This window comes from Lampris incognitus, chromosome 2 (assembly GCF_029633865.1).
Source record: "Lampris incognitus isolate fLamInc1 chromosome 2, fLamInc1.hap2, whole genome shotgun sequence".
Classification (NCBI taxonomy): domain Eukaryota; kingdom Metazoa; phylum Chordata; class Actinopteri; order Lampriformes; family Lampridae; genus Lampris; species Lampris incognitus.
In genome coordinates, this window is record NC_079212.1 from 3,071,971 (window position 1) to 3,085,583 (window position 13,613).

The 13,613-nt window shown below is 45.1% G+C and overlaps 1 protein-coding gene across 1 annotated transcript in view; it reads left to right on the top strand.

Moving 5' to 3' along the window:
• The first annotated feature begins 2,706 nt into the window (after positions 1-2,706).
• Positions 2,707-13,613, top strand: part of hcfc1b (host cell factor C1b) — a 76,336-nt gene continuing 65,429 nt past the window's right edge. The window contains exons 1-4 of the mRNA XM_056273922.1: positions 2,707-2,841; positions 4,804-5,014; positions 11,455-11,603; positions 12,088-12,248. Of these exons, the coding sequence (XP_056129897.1) occupies positions 4,834-5,014; positions 11,455-11,603; positions 12,088-12,248 (491 nt within the window). The 5' untranslated portion in view covers positions 2,707-2,841; positions 4,804-4,833. The remainder of the gene's footprint in view (positions 2,842-4,803; positions 5,015-11,454; positions 11,604-12,087; positions 12,249-13,613) is intronic.

Sequence of the window (13,613 nt, forward strand, 5' to 3'; positions counted from 1 at the left end):
TTGGCTTGGTTACAGCAGGCTGCTGGTTGGCTGGTTGGCCTGGTTACAGCAGGCTGCTTGTTGGCCTGGTTACAGCAGACTGCTGGTTGGCTGGTTGGCCTGGTTACAGCAGGCTGCTGGTTGGCTGGTTGGCTTGGTGAAAGCAGGCTGCTGGTTGGCCTGGTTACAGCAGGCTGCTGGTTGGCTGGTTGGCCTGGTTACAGCAGGCTGCTTGTTGGCCTGGTTACAGCAGGCTGCTGGTTGGCTGGTTGGCTTGGTGAAAGCAGGCTGCTGGTTGGCCTGGTTACAGCAGACTGCTGGTTGGCTTGTTGGCCTGGTTACAGCAGGCTGCTTGTTGGCCTGGTTGCAGCAGGCTGCTTGTTGGCCTGGTTACAGCAGGCTGCTTGTTGGCCTGGTTACAGCAGGCTGCTGGTTGGCTGGTTGGCCTGGTTGCAGCAGGCTGCTGGTTGGCTGGTTGGCTTGGTGAAAGCAGGCTGCTGGTTGGCCTGGTTACAGCAGACTGCTGGTTGGCTGGTTGGCCTGGTTACAGCAGGCTGCTGGTTGGCCTGGTTACAGCAGGCTGCTGGTTGGCCTGGTTACAGCAGGCTGCTGGTTGGCTTGGTTGGCTTGGTTGCAGCAGGCGGGATGTGCTCGGCGACAGTACAAACCCACACTGGACGGTTGGTAGTGATGAACGAAGCGATGGCTTGAGCAGTGTGTTCTGTGGCAGGACTGATGTCTTTCATCATCGGTGCCAAGTGAGGGAGTAGGAATGCAGGAAAAACAACGACAGACCTGGACATAAGAACATGTCCCTCTTAATGGTGACAGGAATTCCTCCTTTCATCAGAGCTGCTGAATTCATTCAAGAAACTTTCCTCTTCCAGGTCTGACGGTGATTTGTGGCGTTGTTATTCACATCCATCATTACTGGCATTGTGGTGATGGAGCTGGTACACACCAGTGTGCTAGCTGTTGCTCATGGTGTGGTTTCTACACTGCTGTATGTATGAATGCACTGATCTGATCAGAAGACAGTTTGGTACTGCCACACATGACAGGAACATGTGATCTCTGGTACCATCTGTGTTTCGATTTCCTATTCCAACACACTATTAAAATCAGTATCCCTGAAAATGGTGCCGAGTATGTGGAGAGGATTCTCGTTTTGCTCCGGTTTAAAAGCAGTCGTGGTTACGGTGGGACAGACAAGCTTTACGTTAGTCTTGTCACCGTGGTGTGCAGTGTGCCCGTACCGTCCCCCGTCTCGTAGCAGGTGGATGTGGGTCTGACAGCAGAGCTGGAAGAACTGGAGACAAGATGTAGTCCTGCAGCCCTTCACCCATACACACTGACACACACTGTAAAAGCTGACCTTGGCATCCGGGTGGCGTGGCGGTCTATTCCGCTGCCTCCCAACACAGGGATCACCGTTCGAATCCCCGTGTTACCTCCGGCTTGGTTGGGCATCCCTAAAGACACAACTGGCTGTGTCTGCGGGTGGGAAGCCGTATGTGTCCTGGACGCTGCACTAGCGCCTCCCCTAGTCGGTCGGGGCACCTGTTCAGGGGGGAGGGGGAACTGGGGGGAATAGCGTGATCCTCCCACGCGCTACGTCCCCCTGGTGAAACTCCTCCCTGTCAGGTGAAAGAAGTGGCTGGTGACTCCACATGTATGGGAGGAGGCATGTGGTAGTGTGCAGCCCTCCCCGGATCAGCAGAGGGGGTGGAGCAGAGACCGGGACGGCTCGGAAGAGTGGGGTAATTGGCCGGATACAATTGGGGAGAAAAAGGGGGAAAATCCAAAAAAACGAAAAGAAAAGCTGACCTTTGATTACATTTGTTCGGGCCCAGGGCATCATTTGGCATCATTGTCCACAACATTTCAGATGACCTCCAGAGGGCAACAAACTTGGTGGGACTAAAGGATGAGTGTGGACGTGGTTTGATCCCATGTGGACTGTTCAGAGTTCTGATCACAGTGCGACTGCTGGGCTTCCTGACTGGTCCGTAAATGCAGCCTGGTGTGACTGGCTGACTGACCACTCATGGAAGTGCAGTGTGTAGGCTGAAACATGAATACATCTGTGTACTGCTGATCCTCCCATGACTCAGAATAAAAGTGCTGCCAAGTGAACAGAAAAGCATTGATTGTGTATTTATTTGGATTGTGTTCAGGAAAGAAAATTTCGAGAAAATGTCGAACCAAATTAAAACATCCGTTTTGCTGACATTGTGACTCTACCACTACCACCACTACTACTACTACTACAACTACTCCCAGTACTACTACTACCACTACTACTACTACTACCGCCACCGCTCCTACTACTACTCCTAGTACTACTGCTACCACTACTACTACAACTACTACTACCATTAGTAGTACTACTACTATAACCACTACTACTACTACTACGCCTGCTACTGTTACTACTACTACAACTACTACATTCGGCTGGCTGCTGCCGTTAGGGGGCGCCACTTCGGATCATCTGTTTCCATCTCTTCTTGTCCTCTGCATCTTCCTCTGTCACACCAGCCACCTGCATGTCCTCTCTCACCACATCCATAAACCTCCTCTTTGGCCTCCTCTTCTCCTCTTCCCTGGCAGATCCATATTCAGCATCCTTCTCTTGCCGACGTTGTGACTGCGGCGTGTAAACACAAAAGAGATGCGCCTGCAGTTCAGCCGGCTCTCCAGCAGGGGGACCTTACTGAGTGTGGCCAGAAAATGGCGTCTTCCTGGGCGGCATGATGAGTTTTTACGTTAGATGTTTGTTTTAAAACAAAGCTCTGTTTTCAAGTTATTAACCATAGTCCCCGTTTGAAGAAATTTAAACTAATTTACAGCTATTGACGAGTAAGTATGGTGTAAACGGTTAACTCCTATCTTGAAGCGAATGTTGTCACCGCCATCTTTTCATCTGGGAAGGGATGGATGTTAGCCACTCTGGCTAACGTTAGCTAGGCTAACTCATCAATATTGTGGCGAATATGTTCTTTTCTCTCTGGAGTCCGGAATAAAACAATTCCAATAAACAGCTTGAAATAGTATGTCCTTTGTTACAGTTAAGTAGCGTTAAAATGTCTGCTGTGTTGCCTGTGCTGAGCAGAAAGCCGGATGAACGTGGCTAGCTAGCCGATGCCGCTCCCGGAGCTAGCGTTAGCCAGGCTCCCGAGCCGGCGGGCTGTTTGAAAGGCTCGGAGGGAAGCTAGCTCTGAATGACGAGCAGATAGGCTGTATTAGCCCTAAAGCACCAGATGGGTTAAAAGGGAGAGTCTGGACGCAGCTATCTGAAGCGAAGCGCCGGAGAGCCGCGGTTCTCCCGCAGCAGTAAACTGAGGTCTTTCTCGGTGCGGGACTTGTGATTGGAAACACACAGAGAGAGAGAATTCGTTTTGATTTCTATATTGTTCTGACGCATCGCAGCGGGGCGCATTTTAAATGTCGCTAGCATTAGCGCAGTTGCGCGCTCAAGCTAAGACTACGCGTAAACGTTAGCTCGTTTGCTAACGTGAGACAAGCTAATGTGGCTAGCCAGCTAAGGTAGTCACGTTCGCCGTCAAAATGGCGACGTCCAGAGAGGAGGGCATGATGTTTGTTTACCGTCAAGTCTGAACTGCGCTGTTCGTTAGCCGTGTGCAGCGTTTAGTAAGATGCTTCATTTCTGTCGAGAATAAACGGGAGGAAATGCACAGTGGAACTGATTTTGGAAGTGCAGCGGAGATCGAGAGAACAAGCTTTATTACAAGACGTACTGCCGCATTGACATGTCAGTAAATAGATGCCCTTCACCTGTACTGTGTGTCCCGCTGCGTGGTGGTGGATGTGTGTGTCCCGCTGCGTGGTGGTGGATGTGTGTGTCCCGCTGCGTGGTGGTGGATGTGTGTGTCCCGCCGTCACTGGCCTGGTTACGGGGCTGTTTTGGGTTGTTCGTCCGTTAGTTACCGGTTCACTTGTTGGTTGTTTTAACGTTTGCCAAGTGGATACAAATGTACTGATGTCTTGTCTGAACGTGTGCCCTGTGACAACAGGTCCCTTGGGGTTGGGGCATGTTTGTCCTGTAGTTGTGTGTTTGTTGTGTGCCGGCGGAATTGTGTCCAGGTGTTGCTGGCTTTGTTTGTTGGAGGCATGTTTGTCCCGTAGTTGCTGGTTTGTTGTGTAGTGGGCGCCGGCAACAAGATGGCGGCGCCCAGCGCTGTACGGGGTGCTTGCTGGATAGTTACCCTCCGGTCTCAAAAACAGCCGAAGTGTCGGTTCAGGTGGTGTCTTGGCTGTGGAACGGGACTCGCCGCCGGGTAAACATGTTACACACAGGCCGCTCCGGATCTCCGTCTGTCCACCTGCCGGCGTCCCCCCCCTGCACGCTTAATCAGGCGGCCCCCGCGTTTCCAGCTGCGCTTATGTGAAGCGCCCCGTCACGGGAGAAATGAGACGGGCTGAAACCAAACCGATTGCCGATGTTCGAGGTGCAAGTGAACGTTGTAAAACACGCAAACTGGGGGTTCTGTGGAACGGTCTCGGCACACAGGAAGCAAACGCTAATCCTGCCATGTTAATACCAATGCTAGCCCACTGTTAGCTTAATACCAATGCTAGCCCAGTGTTAGCTTAATACCAACGCTAGCCCAGTGTTGGCTTAATACCAATGCTAGCCCACTGTTAGCTTAATACCAATGCTAGCCCAGTGTTAGCTTAACTCCGCTAACAAGCTAGTTAGCTCTCCCCAGCTAGCAGGTCTAGCTATGTGCTGCAGGTTACATAAAATAACGGCTGTACATTGCAGAAACAACACGTCTGTTTTGCCTTTCCTCCCCTAAGGAGTCGCTCTTTCCGTGGACACACAGAACCATGTCCTCCGAGCCGTCCGGGCCCGCGGTACTCCAGCCGCGGTGGAAACGGGTGTTGGGCTGGACAGGCCCGGTCCCCCGGCCCCGACATGGACACCGGGCCGTGGCCATCAAGGAGCTGATGGTGGTGTTCGGCGGAGGAAATGAAGGAATCGTGGACGAGCTTCACGTCTACAATACAGGTACGACTAAATTATGGAGTGAAGTAATCTTGTTTGAAGCGTCAGCCCACAACGCCGGCCCTTCTGTCGTTTATGTTGGGTAAAACAATTTAATTGGAATCATTTTTGGCATACCGTTAACCTAGTGATGGAAGTAAACCGACTTTAAATGGGTATTGAATTAAGAGAGCAAGCCTGCTAATTAGCTAATGGATGTTAACTAAGCAGTGTGCTGCAGGTCTGTATGCTACTTAGCCTGGTTAGTTCGCAGGCTAGTTAGCATTTATCCCCGAGTCTCTTGGGTGCAGGCTAGTTAGCATTGATCCCTGAGTCTCTTGGGTGCAGGCTAGTTAGCATTGATCCCTGAGTCGCTTGGGTGCAGGCTAGTTAGCATTGATCCCTGAGTCTCTTGGGTGAAGGCTAGTTAGCATTGATCCCTGAGTCTCTTGGGTGCAGGCTAGTTAGCTTTGATCCCTGAGTCTCTTGGGTGCAGGCTAGTTAGCATTGATCCCCGAGTCTCTTGGGTGCAGGCTAGTTAGCATTTATCCCCGAGTCTCTTGGGTGCAAGCAGAAAAATACAAAGAGAAATGGCGCGTTTAACAGAAGCACTAATTGCGTCATCACTGCAGCCACGCCCTTGTCCTGCTGATGGAGCCCCAGTTGGCTTTTTGCAAAGCGAGTATATGGGTGATTCTTCAATTAAGGGAGTTTTCCTGTCCCCAGGGTAGATTTTCAAGAAGAAAAAAAAATTTTTTTTTTAAATTATTGTTTTTGTTAGCGTTAGGTTGTGTTTGCTATGAAAAAAAGATTTGTGTCTCAATGACGACATTTTAATACTTTTTCAGTATGTTGAAAATTCAGATGTGCCAGAATGTCACTGTTTCGGACTTGTCCCCAAACCAGACTTTTTAACTTCCCCTCTATAATAAAGTAATTAAAAAATGTTTAAATTCATTAAAGCTTTACTTTGCATTTTCTCATAATAATTTAAAGACATATTTTAAATTCATGTGGTTTATATATGTGCAATTTGCACATGTTTTTTATAGTTAAATATCGCTGTCCCTCATACATCTGTCATTACCATCACACCCAACATTTTAGAGAGCAGTAATGTTTTTTCAAACAACAACAATGTGGTTGCCATGGAAATGAGACGTGTGAGAGGCGCATGACCAGTCATGGCAGAAGCATGATTTTTTTCATGTCAATCAATCAAGTTACATTTTATATAGCGCTTTTCTAGCTGCAACAGCCACTCAAAGCACTTGACATTTCTCGTACTTGTCCACAAATGTAAGTAATTTGAAGATTTAGTATATGTCCTGATCTGAGAGTGTGTTTGTTAGGCATCATTACCAAACAAGTCACTAATTGAGTATTTTAATTCAGAAATAAGAAATTTCCCTTTATTCACGTATATTCTTTGTACATTGTATGCTGGCTAACAAGTTAGCTTAGCAAGTCTAAAACTTAGCCAACTTTTTCGCCAAAAAGTGAAAATTGTCATGACCATCACATTTTGATGTCACAACTTTAAGAAAAAAAGCATCATAATATCAAACTTGTTTTGTAGGACGATCAAAGGTATGCTAAGATATTTGTTCCAGACCACTTAATAGACCTTTTGAGAAAAAAAAACATATTTTCAAGAAATTTATTTTTAGTATTTCAAAAGCCAAAAGAGCCCCAAATTGAAGAATCACCCATGAATAGAATCCACAGAGCATTGAGCAATAGAGACTCCATGGAGATGTGTATGAATACAATCCATGGGGCTGTATATGAATAGAATCTACATAAGTCAAGTCAGTTTTATTTGTATAGCCCAATGTCACAAATTACACATCTGTATGAATACAACCCATGGAGCTATGACCTATTAAGACTCCATACAGCTGTGTATGAATCCACAGAGCTATGAATGAAGAGCTATGTATTCATACACTGCTATGTATGAATAGAATCCATAGAGCTACGTGTTACTCATAACAAACACTTGTTTATTTTTATTTAACAACTTAATTCCATTTGCTACTGAAACTTGTCCAGCCAAGTCCGATACAAATGAGAGAGGAACGCACAGCACATGCGCGCCCCACCTCTCCCCTGCACATGTGTTCCGTGCCAAAATGTTACGCGTTACCAATCTCCCGCTTTTGTTTATAGAAAAATAAAACAAAAAACATTTAAGTATTTCAAAATTCTCCAAAATGTAGGAATGCAAAGATGGCAAACAAAACACTACTAGAGTCACACTCCATGTGTATACAAAAATAACTTTGGAAAACAAACTAATTTGTCAGTGCTTTAAAAGTCTAATTAAATGTCTTTAGTATGGATTCCATACTCCTTCATTGAGCACTCCCCCGCCCCCAATTGTACTTGGCCAATTACCCTATTTTCTGAGCCGTCATGGTTGCTGCTCCACCCCCTCTGCCGATCCGGGGAGGGTTGCAAACTACCACGTCTCCTCCGATACATGTGGAGTCGCCAGCCGCTTCTTTTCACCTGACAGTGAGGAGTTTCACAGTGTCAGGGAGGGAGTCACCATAAACATAATACAAGATTATTTGTATGGTATGCGAAGTCAAGGAAAACAACAACACAATAAATCAAAAGAGAAAATGAGGAGGTAAGTTGTTTCTCCTATGTAGTTTAATTAAGTTTTCTATTGTGGACTGATTAACTGCACTTAAACAAGGCTGTTTGTATCAACAGAAGTTTATAGAATTAACTACATAGGGGAAAAAATTAGGCAACGGGGTGTTTTGTGCTGTCAATCTTAAGTGCAAGACAAGGGTGGCGTAGAAAGCAATCGATTGCATCCTTATCATCTGGTGATGGAACATCAGATGTTACTGAATGTTATTAAAGACCGCCAGGAAGAGATGTTTTTTCCATATTTTGTGTTGTTTTTGTGTTGCATGGTATCAGTTAGTTCATTCACCACAGAAATGTCAATTATCCGCCTAGAGATGGGTTTTGCTATCTGTGAGAGCCATTGGCTTGGCTGCAGAATCACACGACAGCAATGACACTTGGACTATGTTGTGTTATCAAGTTAATTTATGATAGCTTTAACAAAAATTGACTTGAGTTTCTTGAAGATTGTCATTTCTGTTTCATTTACTGACACCTATGGTGGTACTGGTAACTTTATTAGTGTTTGACCAGAGAGCCCATTCAACATGAAACGGTGGCTGGTGCTGTGATGTCGGCATGACTCACAGTGTCAGATGCTCATTTAAGAAAATGTTTGTGCTTTTCAACAGTCTTCTTTGTTTGATTAGTGCAACCTTGTGTTTTCTGTTTGCAAATCTGATTATGGCTGGTTTATCCTTACTGTCTTTCCTAGAGAGAGGGTGACATGCTTCAATGTTCTTATTGTCTATCACATTCCCTTGTCTTGCATGAAAGTAGTCACCTGGTTCTCCATGGAGGTCACTCCCTGTTTGTTGGGTTCTCCACCGTATCGATCCGGTCTCAGTACTGTGGCGTACTGCTGTTTAACCTCCAACCACAGACAATAATGTCGTTTATCCTCATGTATTGTTCCAAGTCATCATCCCTCTCATTGCTCAGCTCCCTTTGGGCTTTAATTTCCTTCATCGTGTTCTCAAGAAGGCTTTTTTTTTGCCCCTGTTGGTCTTAGAGCGATTGTTTTAGCTGATCAATATCTTGACGTAGTTTGTCAATCGTTTTCATGGCAGCTGAAAACTTGCCGCTTAATGCTTTTAACTGTTCCTTTAACTGATCGTTGTTGCCATTACCCACACTGTTTCTCTTGGCCATGCCCCTTGGCATGTTGCTGGTTTTGTTGTTGTAGGACAACAGTAGATCGACACCTGCAGTTAGCTTTTGCTGACTTGACTGGACTAATGCACATTTGCATTTCTCAATTGATCGATGATCCGGAAAAAATCCATAAAATAAGACAAACCATCAAATCAATTAAAATAATCCAAAGGTCTCACGAAATTGTAAAAAATTGTTAAAATTTAGAAAGTAGACAGAGCCTCAAACAAACAAACCACAGCTGATAACCGGAACTGGACGTTTTTTTGAGGGTAAGGCGGTAAATGAGGCTAAAGAACACTGATCATGGGTACTCTTACTCAGACCTGCTGTTTTCCTGTAGCGCGTTCACATTTTAACTAACAGATATCACTGGTGACCTTTCTCCAACCATTATATCTGTTTCCAACCGAGCCGCCCCACTGTAACTGTAGTTTAAAAAGCATCTTAAAAATACATAAAAAAATAAAAATTTCCTTGAGGGCGTCCGGGTGGTGTAGCAGTCTATTCTGTTGCCTACCGACACGGGGATCGCTGGTTGAAATCCCCATGTTACCTCCGGCTTGGTCGGGTGTCTACAGACACAATTGCCCTTGTCTGCGGGTGGGATGTCGGATGTGGGTATGTGTCCTGGTTGCTGCACTAGCGCCTTCTCTGGTCAGTTGGGGTGCCTGTTCCACCGGGAGGAGGAGCTGGGGGGAATAAAGTGATCTCCCCTAGCGGGGAGAATATGCAAACTCCACACAGAGGACGACCCGGGATGACCCACCAAGGTTGGACTACCCTTGGACTCAAACTCAGGACCTTCTTGCTGTGAGGTGACTGCGCTAACCACTGCGCCACCGTGCCGCCCTAACTAACATAATCATAAATTTAATTGTCGTTTTTAGTACTTGGTTGCAAATCCTTTGTAGTCAATGATTGCCTGAATGCTGGAACCCATAGACATCACCAGACAATGGGTTTCTTCCCTGGTGATGCTCTACCAGGCCATTACTGCAGCTGTCTTCAGTTCCTGGTTGTTCTTGGGGCATTTTGCCTTCAGTTTTGCATTCAGCAAATGAAATACATGCTCAGTTTTATTCAAGTCAGGTGATTGACTTCGTCATTGCAGAACATTCCATTTCTTTGCCTTGAAAGTCTTGGTTTACTTTCGCAGTTTGCTTCGGCTCATTGTCCATCTGCACTGTGAGGTACCATCCAATGAGTTTTGAAGCATTTGGCTAAATCTAAGCAGATAATATAGCTCTATACACTTAAGAATTCATCCTGCTGCTTTTGTTAACAGTCACATCATCAATAAATACAAGGTAATCGGTTCCCTTGGCAGCCATACATGCCCACCCCATAACATTAACTCCCTCATGCTTCCCAGGTGCTTGTACTTGTGATACTGAGCAGTTCCTTCCCTTTTCCATACTCTTCTCTTCCCATCATTCTGGTACAAGTTGATCTTTGTCTCATCTGTCCATAGGATGTTGTTCCAGAACTGTACAGGCTGTACACTCCCCCCATATACACTGTGAGGCTACTGTCTGCGGCGCCACCTTAATGATGAATAAAACTATGTCTGCATAATCTGCTATAAGGTTTTGTTTTTCTAATCACAGTGCTGAAAAGAGCCGTTCTTATGGGATTAATGTTGCAGGGATCTTGCTTGGATAGCACGGTTGGGAGATCTTGCTTCATTTACTCTCCACCATTTGAGAGGGCTGTCGTCCTTCAGGAGAGGAGCTCATTCCTCACCACATCAACTTCACGTTGCTAATGGTCTTCCTCACTGTTCTTCTGAGTTCAAGACAAGCAGTGTCCAGCAGAGACATTGTCCTCCTCTCAGAAACTTCTGATCTGGCTGAGTGACCTACTGCCACACTGGCATGTTGCTGCTGTCCCTCTCATTTCTTGCTTGAAATGCAAGGCTTTGCTCTTGACGTGTACTTTTAAGGTATCCTCTGGTTGCAGGAACTTGAGTTTCCAGGGTCTGGGGTCCACGGCAGCAGCCATAACACATTTTGACCTTCTCTGAATGTGGTCTCCCCCGCTCATTTTGAAGCTACCTGCTGTGCTGCAGCAGCCTGGAATGATTTGACAAGAATGGTCTCAAAGGATGGTAATTTGTGTTGGCTTCCGGAGGCCATTCCACTTAGCAAGCCTGTTTTTAGCATTAATATTAATGCTAATATTAACATTACTAATTTTCCCCAGTTTGTCTTTCCAGTCTATATGCAACTTTTGACAGTATGAAATACTCCTCCCAATCTTCTGGCATGGATAACTGCAGCAGCTTGAGTTGTACTGTCCAATCACCATGTTCCCTGCATATAGACCTGCCATCTAATCACAGCAGATCAACCTAACTTAAACCCATCCCTAATTTATATGTGAAGCATCAAAACCTTTAATATAGCCTTCATTAAATCCTTAAATAAATCTATCAATGTTTCCTTTAATATATCTGTCAGTAAGTCTCTAAATAAAATTTTAAACAAATTATTGAAAGTATTGGTGTATTTTTTTTTTGGTGTATTGATTTATTGATGGAGTTTATTAATGAAAGCTGTATTGATGGATTTAATGATATTTATTTATTATTGTAGCACTCTGCATCCTCCATAATTATGTGCTGGATGTTTTAGTTTTATGTTTTCTATGTCCCAATGCAGCGACCAACCAGTGGTTCATCCCTGCAGTGAGAGGTGACATCCCGCCAGGATGTGCTGCCTACGGTTTTGTGTGTGATGGGACCAGACTATTGGTGTTTGGGGGCATGGTGGAGTACGGAAAATACAGCAATGACCTCTACGAGCTCCAGGTCAGCTACCAACCCTGATTTTACCCTCAACGTGCAGTCTATACCAACCCTTACCGTTTAATCCCACCAGCCTGTCTGCATACACCAACATCAGAGAATTAGAACTAATAATAGTGAACAGGAATTCCATTGTCACTGTCTGATTTAACTTGTTATTCAGCTCATTCATTTATATAATATGTTTCAATGAGTCAAACAGGGAAATTGCATTGAATTCCCACAGTTAAAAAAAATTAAAGCATCCAGAGTAAGAAAGTCAAAGGTCAAAGGTACAGCACACTGAAAGTAGAAAGAATAAATCTTCGTGCAACCCCAGAATGCTGATGGATGACAGAAGTTATGGAGAGAGAATGATGGTGGGTGATAGAGAAATGACGGCGATAGAATGATGATGATGATAGAGAAGTGACAGAGAGATAGAATGATCAAGGATGACAAAGAAGTGACAGAATAATAATCACTTGTTTCTGTTCATTGTCTTCAGGCCAGCCGGTGGGAGTGGAAGCGTCTAAAAGCAAAGGCTCCTAAAAACGGCCCATCCCCATGTCCCCGCCTTGGACACAGCTTCTCCCTGATTGGCAGTCGTTGCTATCTGTTTGGTGGGCTGGCCAATGACAGCGAAGACCCCAAGAACAACATCCCCAGGTACAACACCTGACATGGCTGATTAGAAATGAGAAAGACAAACGATTGCATTATTATTGTTGTTTTGGGTTCAAGCCGTGAAAGCGCTGAACCTCAGTTGTTTTTGTGCTGGTTTATTCTCATAATTTCCTGTGAAATGTACAAACTAGAAATTCAAGACTTTGCAGGAATGTATAGATAATCCATTAAAAAAGTGACCCCTGCTAGAGCCAATGAAAAAATAATTGTGAAAAAGCAATTTGAGATGATTATCTGTGTTTTATCCCTCAGCCTGTCTGTCATGGCATGTCATCACTCTTAGAATTGGTTGACAGATATTTATACAGATGACTCAGCTCACATATCCATATACTATCCTGTACCTCTAAAACCCAGCTCCTGCTCTAGATGTTCTGCTCTGTTGGGGTTGGAGTTTGAAGGATGATGGCACTTGCTCCTGTTCCTTTACAAAATTTGTCATCAAAATATTCTACAAATCAGATTTTGGCTACTTGGTTTTAAACTTCAAGATTATGAAAGGAAAAAGATATTTTCTCACTTCTCAAGATATTTATTTTAGAATTCATGTATTGCACACAACATAATGAATATATTGCAGAATTCTCTTATTGCAGAGACAAACAGTCAAAGCAACAGCTGTTACTGGACTTTAATGTAAAATGAAGACCACAAAAAAAAGAGTTCTGCAGATAGATGGCATGAAATCCATTTTCATATATGGTCTGTTCTTTGGGGTCTACCTTGGTGTGAGTCCATGAACATCAGATTGATATCTGTTGGTTGCAGTCCTCTAAGAGGCCACAGGGTGTTGATCAATACTTTGACTTGATGGCCTTCATGTGAGAATGTAGACTAACAGAGGTATGTGGAGCTGTCATCCAGTGCTGTCATCTAGATGGCACACTTTCTGATTCTGGTGCAGCAGCTTCCACACTCCCCCCCCATATGCACCACAACTACTACTACTACTACTTTCGGCTGCTCCTGTTAGGGGTCGCCACAGCGGATCATCCGTTTCCATTTCTTCCTGCCTTCTGTATCTTCCTCTGTCACACCAGCCACCTGCATGTCTTCCCTCACCACATCCATAAACCTCTTTGGCCTTTCTCTTCCCTGGCAGCTCCATATTCATCATCCTTCTCCCAATATACCCAGCATCTCTCCTCCACACATGTCCAAGCCATCTCAATCTTGTCTCTCTTGCTTTGTCTCCAAACCGTCATACAACTCACCATACACCTTTTCCTTTGCCTTCGCCACCTCTCTCTTCACTTTACGCTGCATCTCCTTGTACTCCTGTCTACTTTCTTCATCTCTCTGACTATCCCACTTCTTCTTTGCCAACCTCTTCCTCTGTATAATTTG